Source organism: Spermophilus citellus (genome assembly GCF_964194105.1).
Source record: "Spermophilus citellus genome assembly, chromosome: 4".
NCBI classification, from domain to species: Eukaryota; Metazoa; Chordata; class Mammalia; order Rodentia; family Sciuridae; genus Spermophilus; species Spermophilus citellus.
In genome coordinates this window covers 184,873,340-184,895,535 of record NC_138185.1, presented here as the reverse complement: position 1 = coordinate 184,895,535, position 22,196 = coordinate 184,873,340, and the positions used below count along the sequence as shown (strand labels likewise).

At 35.5% G+C, this 22,196-nt stretch overlaps 2 protein-coding genes across 12 annotated transcripts in view; one reads left to right on the top strand and one right to left on the bottom strand.

Moving 5' to 3' along the window:
• The window catches only part of HEATR5A (HEAT repeat containing 5A), a 126,740-nt gene that overhangs the window by 36,641 nt on the left and 67,903 nt on the right, over positions 1 to 22,196 (bottom strand). For 8 of the 11 annotated variants that reach the window (XR_014021884.1, XM_081293446.1, XM_081293453.1 and 5 more), the window contains 7 exons: positions 19,879 to 19,984; positions 19,145 to 19,335; positions 15,851 to 16,010; positions 7,812 to 8,001; positions 6,728 to 6,897; positions 3,264 to 3,290; positions 865 to 1,003 (listed from right to left, as the gene is read on the bottom strand). Coding sequence is in view for 10 of the 11 variants with exons in the window: in XM_081293446.1 (XP_081149572.1) it covers positions 865 to 1,003; positions 3,264 to 3,290; positions 6,728 to 6,897; positions 7,812 to 8,001; positions 15,851 to 16,010; positions 19,145 to 19,335; positions 19,879 to 19,984 (983 nt within the window). In the remaining variant the exon portion in view is untranslated. The remainder of the gene's footprint in view (positions 1 to 864; positions 1,004 to 3,263; positions 3,291 to 6,727; positions 6,898 to 7,811; positions 8,002 to 15,850; positions 16,011 to 19,144; positions 19,336 to 19,878; positions 19,985 to 22,196) is intronic. The other 3 variants (XM_081293451.1, XM_081293452.1, XM_081293455.1) reach the window with 2 other exon arrangements.
• Positions 1 to 22,196, top strand: part of AP4S1 (adaptor related protein complex 4 subunit sigma 1) — a 263,488-nt gene that overhangs the window by 225,031 nt on the left and 16,261 nt on the right. The gene's annotated exons all lie outside the window — the stretch shown is intronic.

Below are 22,196 nucleotides of genomic sequence, written 5' to 3'. Positions count from 1 at the left end.
GGCTCAGTGGTTGAGTGCCCCTGAATTCAATCACTGATTACCCCTCCACCACTCCTCCTCCTCTTGCCACACACACACAAAAAAAAGGCACCCCCCCCCTCCCCTGCAAAACCAAAACCTAAATAAAAAAGGTCTGGTGATGTGGTTCAGTGGTTAAGTGCCCCTGGGTACAATCCCTGATACAAAAAAAAAAAAAAAAGTTTTTTTAAATTTAGCTCCAAGATGTAGAAGGGGCATAAAAACACTTTAACTTTTAGCAGACTCACCTAAAATGTTTTATTAAAATGAGATTTTGGCAAAGGGAATTATGTATGATAAATTACTTACAGGCTAAATTCAATTAGTTGACTGACATGAAAAAACTTGCTGTAAACCAATGACTTGCAAACTTCACTACTAACACAGGGATTATAAAAACTTTTGACTATAAAAATACAGATTGCTGGGCTTTATTCCCAGATTTATGGTTCAGGAGGTCAGGGATATTTCTAATAAGTTCTCAGGTGAGGTGAATGTTGCTGGTTAAGGGACTTCGGTCTGAGAACCATTGCTCTTAAATCAAGGGATGAAATGATAATTAGTGATTCTTTCTTTTTATTTTTATTTAGTTGTAGATGGACACAATACCTTTATTTTATTTATTTATTTTTATGTGGTGCTGAGGATCAAACCCATGCCTTACACGTGCCAAGCAAGCACTCAACCACTGAGCCATAACCCCAGACCTAGTCATTCTTTCTTGCAGTAGGTTTAAAACATACTATGTAGTAATTTAAATTTTTGTTAAAAAGACTCAGGTATATAATGAAAATTTAAGGTTAAAACAATAATTTAAGCTAGACATATGTTGATAAAAAGAATTACCTGGGGTCAACTTTTCTCTGCTATCCTTAGCAAGCATAACAGCATGTTCTGAAACTTCAGATGCTTCTCTCTGTACAAGCTGACGTAAACAAGCCAAAACTGCTCTTCTCAATAACAAGTAGGGACTACAAAGATTCACCTGAAAAATATCATTTGGGGAATGAAAGAGCTACAGTTCTTTGTGGCATTCAGTAAATCCAACAGATATATTCATTCATTGGATTTCTTTCTGATCACAATTTATTAAATACACAGAAAGTTCTTAAAACTACTTTAAGTATATATTTATGATCATGAAACTTAGAAAAACCTTAAGGAATAATGCACACACTAGATTATGCACTATTCATAAGTACATTCAAGCAAAAGCCTCTTAACCAGTGTTAGAAGACAAGTTAATTTATTTGAGTAAGAATAGTTTTGAGAGATTAAAGAAACAATTTAAAGGATTTATACAATTATAACTCTATCATAATGAGTTATGATTCTCTAAGAAATGTATAAAAATTTAGCAATATAGCATATTGGTTAAATTGGAAGGTCTAAAGTAAAACTGTTTCAGTTTGAGTACTAGATCCACAACATTTTTAGCTGGGTGATCTGGGGCAAGTTATTTAACCTCTCTGTACCTTACTTTCCTTATTTATAACTCTCCCATCTCATAAGGATGTTGTGAAATTAACACAAAGTAACATGCAAAGTGCTTACCATAGAACCCGAGAATGTAATGCTCAATAAATATTAGTTATTATTAATGTAGTTTCTAACAAGTTATTTTGTAGTTATTTTATTTAGAAGACATATAGAGTAAGTAAATGCATTCTCAAATAAAGGCAGAAATTTTACTTAGAAAACATTCACCAAAAATACAGAACAGTAAATTATATGTATATATACATAAATGTACATATATATGCGTACTTATATGTAGATATACATATATATAAATATATTTTAGAGCTACAATGTAATAAATAGGTTGTATTTACTTATGGCAAATGATAAACTTAGTGATATAACTTAAATAATCAATTACAAGTCAGAGGTTTCTGGATGCAAATTCCCATGATTTCACAAGTGAAATAAAATCTAGAGATTTGAATTTATTTTGTTCTAACTCAGAAAGTAAAGATAAGCTTGGTGTGATCTATCGCTTTTTTTTGTTGTTGTTTTGTACTGGGGATTGAACCTAGGGTCTTGCACATGCTAAGATACATTCCACCATTTGAACTACACACCTAGGCCAGTATGTATCTTACAGTGATTTTCAAAGCAAATTTTGAGAAATAATGGCATAATTCTGACAGTGCTCTTATGGTGACTTGGCATATGCAACCAAAAAAAAAAAAAAAAAAAAGAACTGAAGTAGAAGTTTTGTAAACAGCAAAGGCTAAATTCTGAGAGAGTGGGAGTGAGAGAAGGAGAGAGAGAGGTGGAGGGAGGGAGGGAGAGGGGGAGAGAGCGGATGAGGAAGGAAGGGAGGGTTAAGAAAGGTCGCAGCAGCTACTTTTCAATGTATAAGAAGAAATCTCATGCAAAGGGAGTGTAATATTAAATTTTCCTCATAAGCCAGAAACCAGAAAAAGTTAACATATCATGAATGAAACATGTGGGTGAGAACTTTTTAGTAAATGTTCTATTTTACCCCTAAGCCATATCACAAATTCAAAAATGGAGAGAGCAATGTCATTCACAAAAGTCTCAAGGTAATATCATTCCAGTCAAGTTTACGAACTTCTGTTGTTTAAAACGAGTATAGAAGATAACAAAGAAGTTAAAATATAAAAAGATCAAGTTTATTCATGCCCAAGATTACTGCTATATTTAACAACAACAAAACACACTCTGCAAGACAATTATAAATGAATCTACTAGTTATTTTAATTGAAGTTTTACAAGCATATAATACAAGGCAGGTGCAGCATTTATTCAGGCTGGTCAAACAGTCTTCTAAAAAAGCATGCTTAGAAGCACTCTGTTTGGTAGAAAAAAGATTGAAGACTGTCACACAAAGCAAAATGGGAGGCTTAATATCTCCATGTCATTCTCCAGCATTTAAATTGGAAGAAGAATAGATTAGGTTAAGGCAAACAAAGCAGGCAAAACACAGAAATTAAATAAAACTGTAACTACAATTCCTTTCTGATGAATATATTAAATCAAAAAGATGCAAAATTCAGTATAAGATGTGGGTGCATCAGCTGGAGAAGGTTAGGAAGGATTTGCTTACATTGGTATTAAATAAACACCATGTAACATGCTATACATACAGGACTATGCATCAATGATTAGCTTAAGCACAGGGATGCAGAGGAAAACAAGAACATCTACAAACAAAAACACCACAAACAGCACTGCAAACCTCAAAAAAAGTTAGGAATCAAGGGTCAGGGACCTACCAACACAGAATTATCCAACAAGATCTCCTGTACAAAAACAAATGACAGACCAGTCATGACAAAACCAAAAGATAAACACTAGGATGAGTTGACAACAGTCGGCTAAGCATTAAAATATAAATGTTGATACAGTGATTGTTTAATTTGGCTTAGCTTCAATTTAAAAATGTGGCACAAATACTTTAATTTCTAAGATAATATAAAATATGAATTAAGATCGTGAAAAGAGTCAATAAAAATTCTTGATGTAAAGATATAAAATACACAATAATTTTAAGTTGTATATTTGAGAAATCAGGTTTTATTTTGGAATCCAATTAAGCCTCAGTATTAAAACCAGATTAAGTAGACATGTCTGTGAGAGGAGTGATCTGGACTACATTCACATGAGCAGGTGTCCAGCAACAGACAAAGTTAATGGTTTACTTCATCATAAGTTAATTATAGATAGTTTTTACTCTTGGAAGCCAAGTTTTAAAACAGAGTACTCGAATTGCTGGTGTAGCTAAGGCCAAGTTGAGAATGCAAGTTAAACAGCATGCAGTTAGAAGAAAACCTTTACAGGATTCTTGCCTAATGATAAATGCAATTTCCTTACTCGAGAGAACACTTTAAAATATAATAAATCCAACCTAATTTAGAATTACTAACCAAAATATCAAGACACAAAATTAATTGCACTGTAGTGATAGTAATTTTTGAATATCTTTTTGAATAGATTTTTTAAAGCAGTTTGAAGATTCACAGCAACACTGAATGAAAAGTAGAGTTCCCATACACACCTTATCCACTTTGAATATGATTTCTATGTAAGCAACAATAACACTTTACAGCTTTAATACTGTGAATAACATGAATTAGATTATTAACAGCTTTACTGCAGATTTTCTCAAATGCTCAAGGTATTAAAAAAAACCTCACAGCATAATAGTCTCTATTAACTTTTTTTTGGTCTGGGAAATGGAAAAAAGCTAATGTGTTTGATTGGATCTTATTCATCATGAATTAATGAAAGTCTTACTCTTCATTTCTCAATAAGCATTAATCAATAAGTGAATTCTTGCTCAAATAAAGGAGAAAATTTAAAAGGTCATTACTGAATATTTTCTACTATACTTCAATAACCAAAAAAAGAGAGTATCACTATATTTAGATGGAAAGTAAACATAAAATCAATTTGCAAAGGAGTAAAAATTTTCTTAATGTTTTTTTTTTTGGTGGTGTTGGGGATTGAACCCAAGGCCTCATGCATGCTAGGCAAATGCTATACCACTAAGCTAAACCCCCCTCCCCTAATAGAAACATTTTCAATAATAATTTTGATTCCTCAAATATGAAAAGTAATATTCCAAGAGAAAAGTCATAAGTGTTAAAAGTAAAAATCATTTTTTTGTAAATGCTGTTTTTCCTAATACACAATTGACTCAGATCTAAGAAATGCAGGAACAGAAGTTTCTGTCAAAAAAAGAGTCAGGTCTTCTTTTTTAAGTGTAGTATACAAAATATATCAATAATTAATACAATATACATTTAAGATATATGTCAAGACAGAAAAAAAAAACAATTAATAGTATGAAGTGCTAATTAAATGCCCAGACCTGTGCCTTTAAATGGAGCATCTTGCATAATCCACATGTTTAACAGATTAAGAATTTAGGAGGTTATGGGACTTCCCTACAGCCACAAAGTTAGGAGGTGACAGAGACATGATCTAGCCATAAAATATACAGCAAAGACAATTTTAAATAATAAAACAATGATTGGATGAGGAGTCCAGATAAAGAGAGCCTAGACTTAGAATTTTTTTTTTGGCCTTGTGGATTAAACCCAGTGTCTGCCTACCACTGTGCTACATCTTCAGCCCTTTTATTTTGAGATAGGGTTCACCAAGTTTCTCAGGCTTGCCTTAAACTTGTGATCTTCTTGCCTCAGCCTCCTGAGCAGCTGGGATTATGGCAGGTGGCACTGTACCCAGTTTAAGACTGGATTTAATGATACAAACATCATCTACAAAAGTAGAAACCAGGTACAATGGTGCATGTGTGTGATCCCAGCTAACTTGGGAAGATGAGGTACAAGGTTCACAAGTTCAGGGTCAGTCTCAGTAACTCAGTGAGACCCTATCTTTTTTTTCTTTTCTTTTTTTTTTTTTAAAAAAACAAAAACTTTAGAAGCTTTATTCTAAAGGTGGGATTGATGGAATCAGATTTTCTTCTTTCTTTCTTTCTTTCTTTTTTTTTTTTTTTTTGTGGTGCTGGGGATTGAACCCAGGGCCTTTTGCACGTGAGGCAAGCACTCTACCAAGTGAACTATATCTCCAGCTCCTCAGTGAGACCCTATCTTTAAAAAAAAAAAAAAAATAGCTGGGAGTAGTGATACACTACCAATAATCCCAGAAATTTAGGGGGCTTGAAGCAGGAGAATTGCAATTTGAAAGCCAGCCTTAGCAATTTAGCAAGACTCTATCTCAAAATAAAATAAAATAAAATGTACTGGGGATGTGGCTTGGTGGCTAATTGCTCTGGGTTTAATATTAAATATATCAATAATTAATACAATATACATTTAAGACATACGTCAAGACAGAAAAAAAAAACAATTAATAGTATGGAGTGCTATTGGTACTTTTTGGGTACCAAAAAGTAAAAAAAGATAAAAAATAAAAGACTGTAGTAATGCTTCTCAACTGCCATACTACTTATGGGAGTATGCTGTAATATCACACAGGCAGAAAAAGTTGAAAAGCCAGGGTGTCAAGTTATAAACTGAAATGCAACTCAATTTTTGAGGCAAGCCCAGATAGAAATTGTTATGCTCAAGAAAAATCTTAATACCAATGATGCTTATGAATCACCTCATCAGAACTTCTAGTCCATTGCTTCATCTTTCTAAATGTTAGATACATTATTAGAACCCAGATTCTGACACACATACTGAGAAAAAGTATTATTTCTCCATCTGAGATGAAAAGAACTTTTATGCAATAATTTAGAATAGAGGACAAAGAAAAAAAGAGAAATCACATAAATATTTGCATGTACTAAAGCATTTATAAATTACCTGAAACATTATAAGCACCCACTATGTATTGTTTACTGATTAATGAAGAGAGACAGGGTCTCACTGAGTTGCCTAGTGCCTCACTTTTGCTTAGGCTGGTTTTGAACTTTCGATACCCTGTCTCAGCCTCCCCAGCCACTGGGATTACAGGTGTGTGCCACCACGCCCAGCAAATATTCCAAATCTTAAGTTCAATATTAATGGGAGAAAAAAATCTGTCTCATGTGCATTCACTTAAGAGGTAAATGTGTGAGAGCTGTCTCCCTCATTAAAAAAAAAGACTGAAATAAAATAGTTATATATATAACATCTAATTCTGAACATAGTATGAAGAATAATCAAACTGGAATAAATCCAAGTTTCAAACAAAAGAAACTAGGGCTCATTTATGATTTTATACTCACACAGAGGCAGCTAACCAGGCTAGACAAGTTGACATGCCGAGGAGCAAACATGTGAAGCTGCTGAAGGCAAGAGATGGCCTGAGCTTGAACTAGGCAGTCTGGGTTATCCTGCATCACTGCACAACCCAGCAAACAAGAAGTCCTTAAGGCAGAAACTGAAGTACTGTTACCTAAAATAAAAAACCGGAGGCTTTTAATAATTGACCTATAAAATCACTACTCTTTAAATATATTACTAGGTTTTAAAATTTATTTCCAGTTTTATCTTTATGGATCTATGAAGTAAAATTTCTACTGCAAAAGTGAGGACAGGGACTGATGGCATAACTTAGTGCTACAGCACATGGCACACAAAAATTCCTGGGTACACAACACCTGTGCACACATACACATACACCCAAAGCAGGGACAACCTAGGTAACAAACTTTTAGATTACCCTGGTTATTCTTTTTCCTCCCCATTTTTAACTTATTCTTTCTGTTTATTACAACACACATCACTAGACAATGAAAAATCTTAGAAGAGATTTCACCAAATTTTCATGGAAAGTAGAATTAGAAATTATCAAAAGGGCTGGGGCTGTAGCTCAGTGGTAGAGCGCTTGCCTAGCATATGTGAGGCACTGGGTTCAATCCTTAGCACCATATAAAAAAACGAAACAAATAAAGGCATGCTGTCCATCTACAACTATAGGAAAAAAAAACATAAAAAAAGAATTACCAATAAACAGAAATTATAGTAGTTATGAGTTACCTTCATATATTATAATCACATACTATTCATTTGAACAGACTGGCATATTTGAGATTTTTTAATTTAGTCATTTATTTTTTAAATAGGTCAGTGCTCCTTAAACTATTCTATGTCTGTCATTTTAATTATTAAGGAATATATCTTACCTTTCTAATTATGGTACTCCTTGTCTTTTCCAGGTAAGAGAAATCAGGCTGAATGACATTTATACATTCATTTAAAAAAACATACTGAGCAACCACCATGTGCCAAATATAGACTGGGAAAGTAATCAATTTTTTTATGTGTATATTTTTAATGTAAAACATTACAAAAGCCACCCATCCATACCTTGTAGCTCTGGACCTAATGTGGTAATAAGGGCATTCAAACAGCGACCAAGACTCTGGTGAACTTCAGCATGAGTGGGAGGCACATTTAACAACAACATTATAATGAGAGAAAGGGTAGGCTCCACATGCACATAAAAGAGTGGGCCAGCAGAGTCAATTACCAATGATAGAGAATGCAGTGCCCAGGTCTGTGAAGACAGAGAACAACAATTAAAAATGTGATAGTAGCATTAAGAAACATATAAAACATTAAACTGTTCTTTGTTGAAGCAAGGGCTTAAGTAATGGCAAAGTAAGTGTATGCTACAAATAATTTGGAAAGAGAAATGGAGAACCCAAGAGTTTAAGCTTCTTCTCTTCAACAAGGCTCTCGAGTGGTAGACACAGAGATGCAGACTTTTGTGAAGACCTTCCTTTGCATCACTGCACACCCCAGCAAACAAGAAGTCCTGACGGGCAAGGCCAACACCCTCAAGGTCGAGCCCAATGACACCACTGAGAATGTCAAAGCCAAAATTCAAGACAAGGAGGGCATCCCACTGACCAGCAGCGCCTGATATTTGTGGGCAAATAGCTGGAGGATTTGGCTGCACTCTCTCAGATTACAACATAAGGAGTCCTCCCTGCACTTGGTGCTTCACCTTCCAGGTGGCATCACTGAGCCCTCCCTGTGCCAGCTGACTCAGAAGTACAACTGTGACAAGATGATCTGTCACAAGTGTTACGCCCACCTGCCCCCCTGTGCTGTCAGCTGCTGCAAGAAGTGTGGCCACACCAATAATCTCTGCCCCAAAAGAAGGTGAAATAAAGCCCCTCACTGGCTCCTTTCCCCAAAGGGTGGCCTCCTGCCCAAGCCCCATATATGGCCTTGGGACCTCAATAAAATTTTCCTTACATTGACTGAAGCAGTAAAAAAAAGAGAGAGAGAGAGAGAGAGAGAGAGAGAGAGAGAGAGAGTGAGTGAGTTTAAGGAAATTCTCGGCTGAATGTTAATGGCTTAAACTCTCCAATAAAGCGACATAGGTTGGTATCATGGATTAAAAAACAAATCAAACAATATGCTGCCTCCAGGAGACACATCTGATTGGAAAAGACATACACAGGCTGAAGGTGAAAGGATGGGAAAAAATATACCACACACATGGTCCTCGTAAGCAACCAGGGGTGGCCATCCTCACATCGAATAAAATAGACTTCAAGACTAAGTTAATCAAAAGGGATAAGGAAGGACACTATATACTGTTAAAAGGAACCATTCACCAACAAGACATAACAATTATCAATATTTATGCACCAAATAATGGTGCTGCGACATTCATAAAACAAATTCTCCTCAAGTTCAAGAATCAAATAGACCACAACACAATAATTATGGGTGACTTCAACACACCTCTCTCACCATTGGACAGATCCTCCAAACAAAAGTTGAATAAAGAAACTATAGAACTCAATACCACAATCAATAACCTAGACTTAACTGACATATATAGAATATATCAACCATCATCAAATGGATATACTTTTTTCTCAGCAGCACATGGATCCTTCTCAAAAATAGACCATATATTATGCCATAGGGCAACCCTCAGTAAATATAAAGGGGTGGAGATAATACCATGCATTTTATCTGATCACAATGGAATGAAACTGGAAATCAATGATAAAAGAAGGAAGAATCCTACATCACATGGAAAATGAACAATATGTTACTGAATGATCAATGCGTTACAGAAGACATAAAGGAGAAAATAAAAAAATTCTTAGAGATAAATGAAAAAACAGACACAACATATCGGAATCTATGGGACACAATGAAAGCAGTTTTAAGAGGGAAATTCATCGCCTGGTGGTCATTCCTCAAAAAAAGAAAAAACCAACAAATAAATGAGCTCACACTTCATCTCAAAGCCCTAGAAAAGGAAGAGCAAAACAACAGCAAATGTAGCAGAAGGCAAGAAATAATTAAAATCAGAGCGGAAATCAATGAAATTGAAACAAAAGAAACTATTGAAGAAATTAACAAAACTAAAAGTTGGTTCTTCGAAAAAATAAATAAGATCGACAGACCTTTAGCCATGCTAACGAAGAGAAGAAGAGGGAGAACTCAAATTACTAACATACGGGATGAAAAAGGCAATATCACAACAGATGCTACAGAAATACAGAAGACAATTAGAAATTATTTTGAAAACCTATATTCCAATAAAATAGAAGATAGTGAAGACATCGATAAATTTCTTAAGTCATATGATTTGCCCAGACTGAGTCAGGAGGATACACACAATTTGAACAGACCAATATCAATGGATGAAATTGAAGAAGCCATCAAAAGACTACCAACCAAGAAAAGCCCAGGACCGGATGGGTATACAGCGGAGTTTTACAAAACCTTTAGAGAAGAATTAATACCAATACTTTGCAAGTTATTTCAGGAAATAGAAAAAGAGGGAGCTCTTCCAAATTCATTCTATGAGGCCAAAATCACAGTGATTCCGAAACCAGGCAAAGACACCTCAAAGAAAGAAAACTACAGACCAATATCTCTAATGAACCTAGATGCAAAAATCCTCAATAAAATTCTGGCGAATCGAATACAAAAACACATCAAAAAAATTGTGCACCATGATCAAGTAGGATTCATCCCTGGGATGCAAGGATGGTTCAATATATGGAAATCAATAAATGTTATTCACCACATCAACAGACTTAAAGATAAGAACCATATGATCATCTCGATAGAAGCAGAGAAAGCATTCGACAAAGTACAGCATCCCTTTATGTTCAAAACATTAGAAAAACTAGGGATAACAGGAACTTACCTTGACATTGTAAAAGCTATCTATGCTAAGCCTCAGGCTAGCATCATTCTGAATGGACAAAAGTTGCCCTCTAAAATCTGGAACAAGATAGGGATGCCCTCTCTCACCACTTCTATTTAATTTAGTCCTTGAAATACTAGCCAGAGCAATTAGACAGACAAAAGAAATTAAAGGCATAAAAATAGGAAAAGAAGAACTTAAATTATCACTATTTGCGGACGACATGATTCTATACCTAGAAGACCCAAAAAGGTCTACAAAGAAACTACTAGAACTAATAAATGAATTTAGCAAAGTGGCAGGATATAAAATCAACACACATAAATCAAAGGCATTTCTGTATATCAGCGACAAAACTTCTGAAACGGAAATGAGGAAAAACACTCCATTCACAATATCCTCAAAAAAAATAAAATACTTGGGAATCAACCTAACAAAAGAGGTGAAAGATTTATACAATGAAAACTACAGAACCCTAAAGAGAGAAGTAGAAGAAGATCTTAGAAGATGGAAAAATATACCCTGTTCATGGATAGGCAGAACTAACATTATCAAAATGGCGATATTACCAAAAGTTCTCTATAAGTTTAATGCAATACCAATCAAAATCCCAACGGCATTTCTTGTAGAAATAGATAAAGCAATCATGAAATTCATATGGAAAAATAAAAGACCCAGAATAGCAAGAGCAATTCTAAGCAGGAAGTGTGAATCAGGCGGTATAGCGATACCAGATTTCAAACTATATTACAGAGCAACAGTAACAAAAACAGCATGGTACTGGTACCAAAACAGGCGGGTGGACCAATGGTATAGAATAGAGGACACAGAGACTAATCCACAAAGTTACAACTATCTTATATTTGATAAAGGGGCTAAAAGCATGCAATGGAGGAAGGATAGCATCTTCAACAAATGGTGCTGGGAAAACTGGAAATCCAATTGCAACAAAATGAAACTGAATCCCTTTCTCTCGCCATGCACAAAAGTTAACTCAAGGAGCTTGATATCAAATCAGAGACTCTGCGTCTGATAGAAGAAAAAGTTGGCTCCGATCTACATATTGTGGGGTCGGGCTCCAAATTCCTTAATAGGACACCCATAGCACAAGAGTTAATAACAAGAATCAACAAATGGGACTTACTTAAACTAAAAAGTTTTTTCTCAGCAAGAGAAACAATAAGAGAGGTAATTAGGGAGCCTACATCCTGGGAACAAATTTTTACTCCTCACACTTCAGATAGAGCCCTAATATCCAGAGTATACAAAGAACTCAAAAAATTAGACAATAAGACAACAAATAACCCAATCAACAAATGGGCCAAGGACCTGAACAGACACTTCTCAGAGGAGGATATACAATCAATCAACAAGTACATGAAAAAATGCTCACCATCTCTAGCAGTCAGAGAAATGCAAATCAAAACCACCCTAAGATACCATCTCACTCCAGTAAGATTGGCAGCCACTATGAAGTCAAACAACAACAAGTGCTGGAGAGGATGTGGAGAAAAGGGTACACTTGTACATTGCTGGTGGGACTGCAAATTGGTGCGGCCAATTTGGAAAGCAGTTTGGAGATTCCTGGGAAAGCTGGGAATGGAACCACCATTTGACCCTGCTATTGCCCTTCTTGGACTATTCCCTGAAGATCTTAAAAGAGCATGCTACAGGGATACTGCCACATCGATGTTCATAGCAGCACAATTCACAATAGCTAGACTGTGGAACCAACCCAGATGCCCTTCAATAGATGAATGGATAAAAAAAAATGTGGCATTTATACACCATGGAATATTACACAGCACTAAAAAATGACAAAATCATGGAATTTGCAGGGAAATGGATGGCATTAGAGCAGATTATGCTTAGTGAACCTAGCCAATCCCTAAAAAACAAATACCAAATGTCTTCTTTGATATAATGAGAGCAACTATGAACAGAGTAGGGAGGAAGAGCAGGAAGAAAAGATTAACTTTAAACAGAGACATGAGATGGGAGGGAAAGAGAGAGAAAAGGGAAATTGCATGGAAATGAAGGGAGACCCTCATTGCTATACAAAATTACATATAAGAGGTTGTGAGGGGAATGGGAAAATAAACAAGGAGAGAAATGAATTACAGTAGATGGGGTAGAGAGAGAAGATGTGAGGGAAGGGGAGGGGGGATAGTAGGGGATAGGAAAGGTAGCAGAATACAACAATTACTAATAGGGCATTATGTAAAATTGTGGATGTGTAACCGAAGTGATTCTGCAATCTGCATTTGGGGTAAAATTGGGAGTTCATAACCCACTTCAATCTAATGTATGAAATATGATATGTCAAGAGCTTTGTAATGTTGTGAACAACCAATAAAAAAAAAAAAAGAAAAAAATTCTCGGCTTGGTATAGTGGCACACCTGTAATTACAGCCACTTGGGAGGCTGAGGCATAGGATTGCAAATTTGAGGCTAATCCCAACAACTTAGCAAGACCCTATCTCAAAATAAAAAATAAAAAGAACTGGGGTAAAGTACCCCTGGGTTCAACCCCTACTACTGCCCACCCCCCAAAACAAAAAGAAAAAGAGAATTTTTCTCTTTAAATACCCGATATAAGTCCAACTCAGAGACAATCACCAAATGTAGATATAGCTCAGTGCTAAGAATTTCAAGATAAATGTTTGGTACTTTAGTTAACAGCTTGAATCAAATACAGTTTTTTGAAAATTTCATTTTTTAAACCTATATAAAGAACCAAACTTCAAATTTTAAAAAGGATTCAACAAAATCTACAACTTATATGCAACAATATGGACATATCTCTTGAACAAAACATGGAATGAAGAAAGCCAGACATAGAGAGTACCTACCTACTGTATAATTGCACTTATGTAAATTATAAAAGAAAGAAAATTGATTTATGCTGTTGCAAATAAGGACAGTGGTTATCCTTGATGGGGCAGACAGTTAACTAGAAGATAGCATGATAAGATGGTGTGGGGTACTGATAATGTCTTTTGATCCAGATGCTCATTACACATTACACTGATAACCAATGAAACTGAATGCTAAGTAAAATAGGTTCACTATAGTATTTTCTTTTTTAAAAAATATTTATTTAGTTGTAGATGAACATACAGTATCTTTATTTTGATGTGGTGCTGAGGATCGAACCCAGTGCCTCACACGTACGAGGCAAGCACTTTACCACTGAGCTACAGCCCCAGCCCCAATTATAGTATTTTCAACTTTTGTGACTGTTTGAATGTTCCACAATAAGAAGCTAATAAAAAGTTCCAACCCCTTAAGGAAATGAAATGAAAAAAAATTTTCTCTCTCATCAATGGATATGTAAGAAAGCTTAAAATACTTTAGTACAACAATGAGTTCTTATCAGTTAGGTGACGATAATAGCAATCAAGAAAACTCAGGGCTTTTTTGTCTGTTTGTTTTTCAAGCTGGGGATTCAACTGAGGGCCTTGTGCAGTGCATGCTAAGCATGAACTCTATCACTAAGTTACAACCCCCAGCTCCAATATGACTTAGGTTTGATTACACTGGAAACTATGGAAAGAAGCATTTAAATTAATCAACAAAAAGGTATTCAACATAAACCTAGACTCCTTGAAAGGGAAGAAGAATACAACAGAAAGAAAAGATACTGTATTTAAAGACGGTTGAAAAATGGAAAACTTTTTGAGTCAATTCAATCAAGTATTCAACGATGTTGAGGAGACTATTAAAAATATGGTAATTCAAAAAAAGAAAGCTATGGATTAGAGATGTTCAAGTTTAATGAGATAGTGGTTAAATTGGTTCTTAAAACACTAAAAAATTTAAAATATCAGATGAGAAAGGGAGGGAGAATGACAAAAGGAAAAAATGTAAATGCAGATATGAGAATAACATCTGGGTAGATCATCTGTAAGAGAAGACAGTAAGTACATCGGTGTAAGAACAGACAGAGTTTCTGGGTCAGTGGATAAGACTAGAATAAGAAGTTGATTAAGAAGCAATAAGCAGGGCTGGGGATGTGGCTCAAGTGGTGGTGCGCTCGCCTGGCATGCTTGCGGCCCGGGTTCGATCCTCAGCACCACAAACCAACAAAGATGTTGTGTCCGCCGAGAACTAAAAAAAAAAATATTAAAAATTCTCTCTCTCTTTCTCTCTCTCCTCTCTCACTCTCTCTTTAAAAAAAAAAAAAAAAGAAGCAATAAGCAGGGCTGGGGTTGTGGCTCAGCAGTAGAGTGCTCATCTAGCACGTGCAAGGCCCTGGGTTCGATCCTCAGCACCACATAAAAATAAATATATAAAATAAAGGTATTGTGTCCAACTATAATTAAAAATATAAAATATTTAAAAAAATGCAATAAGCAGTTTGTCCACCTTTTCATTTGGGAAGCAGCAAAATGAAAGTTTCTAGAAAAATAAATTGGTTTCATATTTAGAGAGGGTTGGAAAGAAAAGAATGTAAAAATATAAAAAAATAACTCATTTGGAGGTTACTATACTAAGGAAGAGATAAAGAAAGCAAAAGAACATGAACAATAAAAATCATTAAAATATCAGGAGAATGATTTTACTGACTGAAATGGGTAAGATATGTGCAAAAATATGGTCTAGTGGTTAAAAATTGGATTTTGATTCCATGATTGGTGTTCGTGACCTGATTCCACAGCTCATTGGCTTTTCAGTTATGAGCAAGTAACTAAGCTTCTGTAAGCTTCAGTTTTATTTTGCTGTAAGGAACTATACACCCTAAATTACAGTGAAGATTAAATATGCTAATATATTTAGAAGAGTATAATGATATTTTATGATAGAAGAGCTATGTTTTTCAATAAAAGATATTGAACGTGACTTCAGACACTCTAGTTGAAAGAATATAGATAGATTTGAATTTTAAAAATCCATTTAACAGAGATGGACATCATTACCCTAAGGTGCATGTATGACTACACATATGGTATGATGCTACAACATGTACAACCAGAGGAATGAAAAGTTGTGCTGCAATTGTGTACAATGAATCAAAATGCATTCTGCTGTCATATATACCTAATTAAAAGAAATAAATCCATTTAAAAAAATCCAGTTAACAAAGTTAATCAAAGTTAACACTTGCCTTAACATTAATGGGGGAAATATTATTCACAAATTATCAGTGATCATTAAAAACAATCAACATCATCTACAAATCATGTATTTCAAGAAAGGCATTGTGTGAGGTACTCACCTGCACATCAGGAGAAGTGCTGTCCTGAGACAAAGTGTAAAGGATCCCAATGCAAGAATTTAAGTGCTGAGAAGAACTTATTCCTCCTAAATACCTATTTAGGGATCCCAAAGCCAATGAGTGTCCAGTCCTTGTAACCACATCCCTTGCTGACTTCAATCTGTAATTATGGGAATAAAAATAAATGACAAGCATTGAAAAAACAAAATCAAGCCTAACATATGTACTGTGTCATTTAGACAACCTTTTTAAATTTTTATTTATTTATTTTTAAAGACAGAACCGTGAGGGAGGCACTGTGGTGCATGTTTGTAATTCCAGTATAATTCCAGCTCATTAGGCTGAGACAGAAGGATCACAAATTCAAAGCCAGCCTCAGCAACTTAGCAAGGCCCTAAGCAGCTTAGCAAGACCCTTTCTCAAAATAAAAAATAAAAAGGGCTGGGAATGTGGCTCAGTGGTTAAATATTCCTGGGTCCTGATACCAAATAAATAAATAGACAGATAGGTAAAAAAGACAGTCCTGGGCATAGAACTCATGTATATATACATGACAGAGTATACAGAATATATTTTGACATATTATATACACATGGAGTATAACTTATTCTAATTAGGATCCCATTCTTATGGTTATATATGATGTGGAGTTTCACTGGTTGTATATTCACATAGGAACATAGGTAAGTTATGTGGGATAGATTCTACAACTCTCAGCTAATTTAAGCACTTTACACTTAGTTCATTTTTGTTTTAAATTTTATTATGAGAGGGGGTTTTGCTAAATCCTGAGGCTAGCCTCAAACTTGTGATCCCTGACTCATGTCCTGAGCAGCTGAGATTATAGGTGTATACCACTGTGCCATGATATTTAATTTTTCTTTATAATCTTCTCAACAATTCTGAGGTTAGCATCAGCCTGGCCTACATTAATAGTCTTAGAGGAAGCTTTTTTTTTTTTTTGGTACTGGGGATTAAACTCAGGGGCACTCAACCACTGAGCCACATCTCCCAGCCCTATTTTGTATTTTATTTAGAGACAGAGTCTCACTGAGTTGCTTAGCGCCTCGCTTTGGCTGAGGCTGGCTTTGAACTCGTGATCCTCCTGCCTCAGGCTCCAGGACCACTGTGTATGGTGCCTATATTAATATTCTTAAATAGAAAAGACAGTATTAATAACCTGCTATTTGAAATAGAGGAAAACTGGCTGAGAGGATTAAGCTATCTACCCAAAATGATAGAACTACAGAAATCAAAGTACAGTTTATGTTTTTTTTTTTTTTAATCTGCAGTCTATAGTTTTTCCTTCTCCTATAGATTGGTGCTACTACCTATCATCTATATTTTACATAATAAAACTCCATTAAGTATCTAACTGTCCTAGAGTTTATTCCCTTGATGGTCACTTCATATTCTAGATAGTGATCTTTCTCTTACTACTTAAGACTAAAGCTGAAATAGTAATATTTTTGTGTTTCAAGATTAGCAGGCCAAGGGCTGGGGATATGGCTCAAATGGTAGTGCGCTCACCTGGCGTGTGTGAGGCACTGGGTTCGATCCTCAGCACCACATAAAAATAAAATAAAAATATTGTGTCCACCTAAAGCTAAAAAATAAATATTAAAAAAAGACCAGCAGGCCATGAGAGTTCTTTATTTAAAAAAGGTTTTTTTGTTTCTTTTATACATACATGACAAGAGTATATATATAGAGTGTATTTTGACATATATACATGGAGTATAACTTATTCTAATTAGGATCCCATTATTGCGATTATACAAGATGTGGGGTTTCACTGGTGGTGTATTCATATATGAACATAGGAAAGTTATGTCTGATTGATTCTACTATCTTTCCTATTTCATCCTTCCTCCCTTCCCTTCATTCTCCTTTATTATTGTCTTTTCTATTACACCCCTGCTAGGAGCCACAAGCAAATAATATGATGCATGGCACCTTTGGTTGTAAAGTGACGCCAGCTAGCCACTGAGATGATATGATTATGTTAAGATTTACATTCATATGGAAATTGGACTCCTGCTGTTCACCTTGGCCTGCTAAGGGACTCATGTTACGGGACTCCTGGAGAGTTCCCATTAGTTGGGGAAGGATAGTAGGAGGGAATTCCGGGGGAGGTCGCCCCCCCCCCCCCCCCGCCCCGTGGGTGGACCGATTCTGGCACCTACGGAGTATTGGCGGCTTTTTCAAAAATAAAGTTTTGTTCCTGCTTGAGTGGCTTGTGATTCTGTGCCCAGCCAAGACTGCGGCACACCCTCGCCCAACTTTTTGTGTGTTAGCATTCACATATCAGAGAGAATATCTGACTTTTGGTTTTTTGGGATTGGCTTATTTTACTTATCTGGATCTATCCATTTACTGGCAAAAGTCATTCTTTTTTATGGGTGACTAATATTCCAGCGTGTATATATACCACATTTTCTTTTTTCATTCATTTGAAGGGCATCTTGGTTGGTCCATAGCTTAGCTATTGTGAATTAAGCTGCTAGAAACACTGATGTGGCTGCATCACTGCACTATGCTAATTTTAAGTCCTTTGAGTGTATACTGAGGAGTCAGATAACTGGGTCAAATGGTGGTTCCATTCCATGTTTTCTCAGGAATCTCTGTACTGTTTCCAGAGTGGTTGCACCAATTTGCAGTTCCACCAGCAATGTATGAGTGAAACTTTCCCCCCACATTCACACCAATGTTCATTATTACTTGTGTTCTTGATAACTGTCACTCTGACTGGAGTGAGATGTAATTTCAGTGTAGTTTTAATTTGTATTTCTCTAATTGCTAGAGATGTTGAACATTTTCTTAAAAATAGATTTTTAGATGCTGATGGATTTTTATTTTATTCATTCATTTATATTTGGTGCTGAGAATCTAACCTAGTGCCCCACGCATGCTAGGCCAGTGCTCTACCTTTGGGCCACAACCCCAGCCCCTGTTGAACATTTGTTCATGCATTTGTTGACCATTTGTATTTCTTCTTCTGGGCAATGCCTGTTCAATTCCTTTGCTCATTTATTGGTTGGGTTATTTATTTTGGTGTTAAGTTTTTTTGAGTTCTTTATACATCCTGGAGAGTAATGCTCTATTTGAGGTGCAGGTGGCAAAGATATTCTCCCATTCTATAGGTTCTTTTTTCATGCTCTTGGCACCCACATTTGTTAGTTTTCTTTTCTTAGTTAAATCTATGAATCAGATTTCTTACTAGTTCCAACAAATCAACAAGCTATTACCAATTTTATCACATAGCCCCTGGTATTAAATAAAAAATTAACTTACTTGTCAAAGCTAACTTGAGCTAATCCAGCAGTAAAAGCTCCATCATTAACTACTTGGGCTAATCTAGCCCATGCCTCTGCAGCTGCACATCTCAAAAGGGGGTTGGGACTTTCTAGGGCTCCCATCACTAATGTTAGGGCAAGTCTTCTCATTTCATCTGGACCTAAACTTCCCTTTGAGCCAGCCACATACTAAAATACATAAAGAAAAATTCAAATTTAGAACTATAGCAAATTCTCTTATCTAGCTGAGAATGTACATTCTTATTAACATGTAAGTTCATATATGTTAATACTTTAAAACATCAGAACACAAAAATGAACACTGATCACACAAACAATATTTGATCTTTTTCTCACAAAGTACTTTAAAATTTTACCACCAGGCAAACAAAATAGCAATCAATTATCACTATGGCATAAATGTGTTCCAAAGAACATTAATAGATGTCTAAAAGGCACCACCTGAATGAATCCTGTAATATTTTACTTAGAAACAATAAGTCACAAATGCAACAGTGAACTGGATTTGGCCCATAGGCCACAGACCATCAATCCCTAGGCTGGTATTATACAAAGAAAAAGTAGAAGAATTTCAAATCCTGAAACACTACCATCAGGAGATTAGGACAAATTTAGAAAATAAAGCTCTTTAAAAATATTATTCTCCATAATTAGCCATACATTTTTTTAAAAGAATTAAGCAAATATTTGAATTTAAAAAAGTAGAATTACCTTTAAAAAATTAGAAATGGAAGAAACAACATGTAACTGAACTACTTGTTGACGAGCTCCTTTTGTGTGCTTCATACTGTTCAAAAGCTGTTCCAATATAAGAAGCCTAAAATAGAAAGCAACAAAACTTAAGGCAAGTAGATAATTTTGGTACCGGGGATTGAACCCAGGAGTGCTTAACCATTGAACCACATCCCTGGCCCTTTTTAAATTTTGAGACAGGTTCTCAACAAGTTGACCTCAAATCTGTGATCCTATTGCCTCAACTTCCAAGTGTCTGGGATTACAGGTATGTGCCACCAAGCCCAGCCCTTATAGCTTTTGACTAAATGCTTAGAACAGACAATTCCACCTTTTAGAAATAGGTGGAAAAAAAAATTACTCCCAAATTATCAAATTCATATCAAGTTGCAACAAATTCAACACAGAATCAGATTACAGGGATCTCCTGAGTCTTCTTTTAATGAGCATTTGTCTAGTAAGTGTCTCTGTTAGCCGATTCCTTGGTTCTTTTTTTTTTTTTTTTTTTTTAAAGAGAGGGGGAGAGAGAGAGAGAGAGAGAATTTTTAATATTTATCTTTTAGTTCTCGGCGGACACACCATCTTTGTATGTGGTGCTGAGGATCGAACCCGAGCCGCACGCATGCCAGCCGCACGCATGCCAGGCGCGCGCGCCACCGCTTGAGCCACATCCCCAGCCCTCTTTTTTTTTTTAATATACATTTTTTAGATGTATAGACCTTTATTTTATTCATTTATTTATATGTGGTGCTGAGAATCGAACCCAGTGTCTCACACCATGCTAGGCAAGCACTCTACCACTGAGCCATAGCCTCAGCCCCTTGGTTCTTTTTTTAAAAAATATTTATTTTTCAGTTTTTCGGTGAACACAACATTTTTATTTTATTTTTATGTGGTACTGAGGATCGAACCCAGCGCCCCATGCATGCCAGGCCATCTCGTTACCACTTGAGCCACATCCCCAGCCCTCCTTGGTTCTTAATACTAAGACTTATTAAAGTCAAATACCTTGCTTTGTCTTAAACTTAGCACCAACATATGTCATTGATAATTAAGTAGAAGAGGCACAATTCTTTGAACCCCCACCCATAATTCAAAAATGTATTTGGGACCATACCAAATATAACACAATTTTAACTCTTGTTTTTCTCATTTAATATTACCTCTTTAGTATTTTTAAATTTATTGTATTCTTTGGTAACTTTCGTGAACCTGAAATTCATTAAACACATGCTCCACAATTTATTTAACCATTCTCTCTCTGATGAGAGTAGTTTTCCAATTATCACAATTTATAATAAATATACATACTATTTTTGGTCTGGGATTGCATGTCTACTAACTATTTGTATGTCTTTTGTGAATCATTTTTCATGTCTTTATAGCACAGAGGTTTTCTTTCTTTTTTTTTTTTTAATTTTAGTTGGACACAATACCTTTATTTACTTATTTTTATGTGGTGCTGAGGATCGAACCCAATGATTCCCACCTGCTAGGTGAGAGCTCTACCCCAGAGTCATAACCCAGGCCCCCAGAGGTTTGAATTTCTTGAGATTAAAGATATATAGCCATGAAACAAGTCACCCCATTTTTTTATCAATTTCTTCTTATAGACATAGTCTCTAATCTCAATATTTTCTTTCCCCTCAACTCTCCAATTAAATTAAGGAAAGCTGAAATAACATTGAATATTATTTTGAGGTTTATGAATTATCTTGATAGCAGGAATAATGCTTTATAATTTATCTTCATTTTTTTAACATCTTGTGTTTGGCAGGTAGTAGGCAGTCAAATCTACTTGTCTAATAAACATAAAGGTTAACTGTGTTGAACAGGTAAAAACAGGGTGTGACTGGCTGAAGATGGTATATGGGTATGCTTTTATCTGACCCTAGTGTATTTCTAATAAAATTCCCCAGTTCTTAGCTAGATCTTTATCATTACGTTGAGGCCACAGGCTTAATATAATTCTACTCCAAATGATAATTTTATTATCAAAGCAACATAGATAGGGCTGGGGATGTGGCTCAAGCGGTAGCGCGCTCGCCTGGCATGCGTGCGGCCCAGGTTCGATCCTCAGCACCACATACAAACAAAGATGTTGTGTCCGCCGAAAACTAAAAAATAAATATTAAAAAAAAAAAATCTCTCTCTATCTCTTTAAAAAAAAAAAGCAACATAGATATGGGTATTGTGCCTTTAAAAAGTCCAACTGCAAAAGTCAAAGAAAAAAGGAAGGTGCTAGCTAGGCCATATATTATGTGCACTGGAAAAAGTACTATACATATCAATTCATA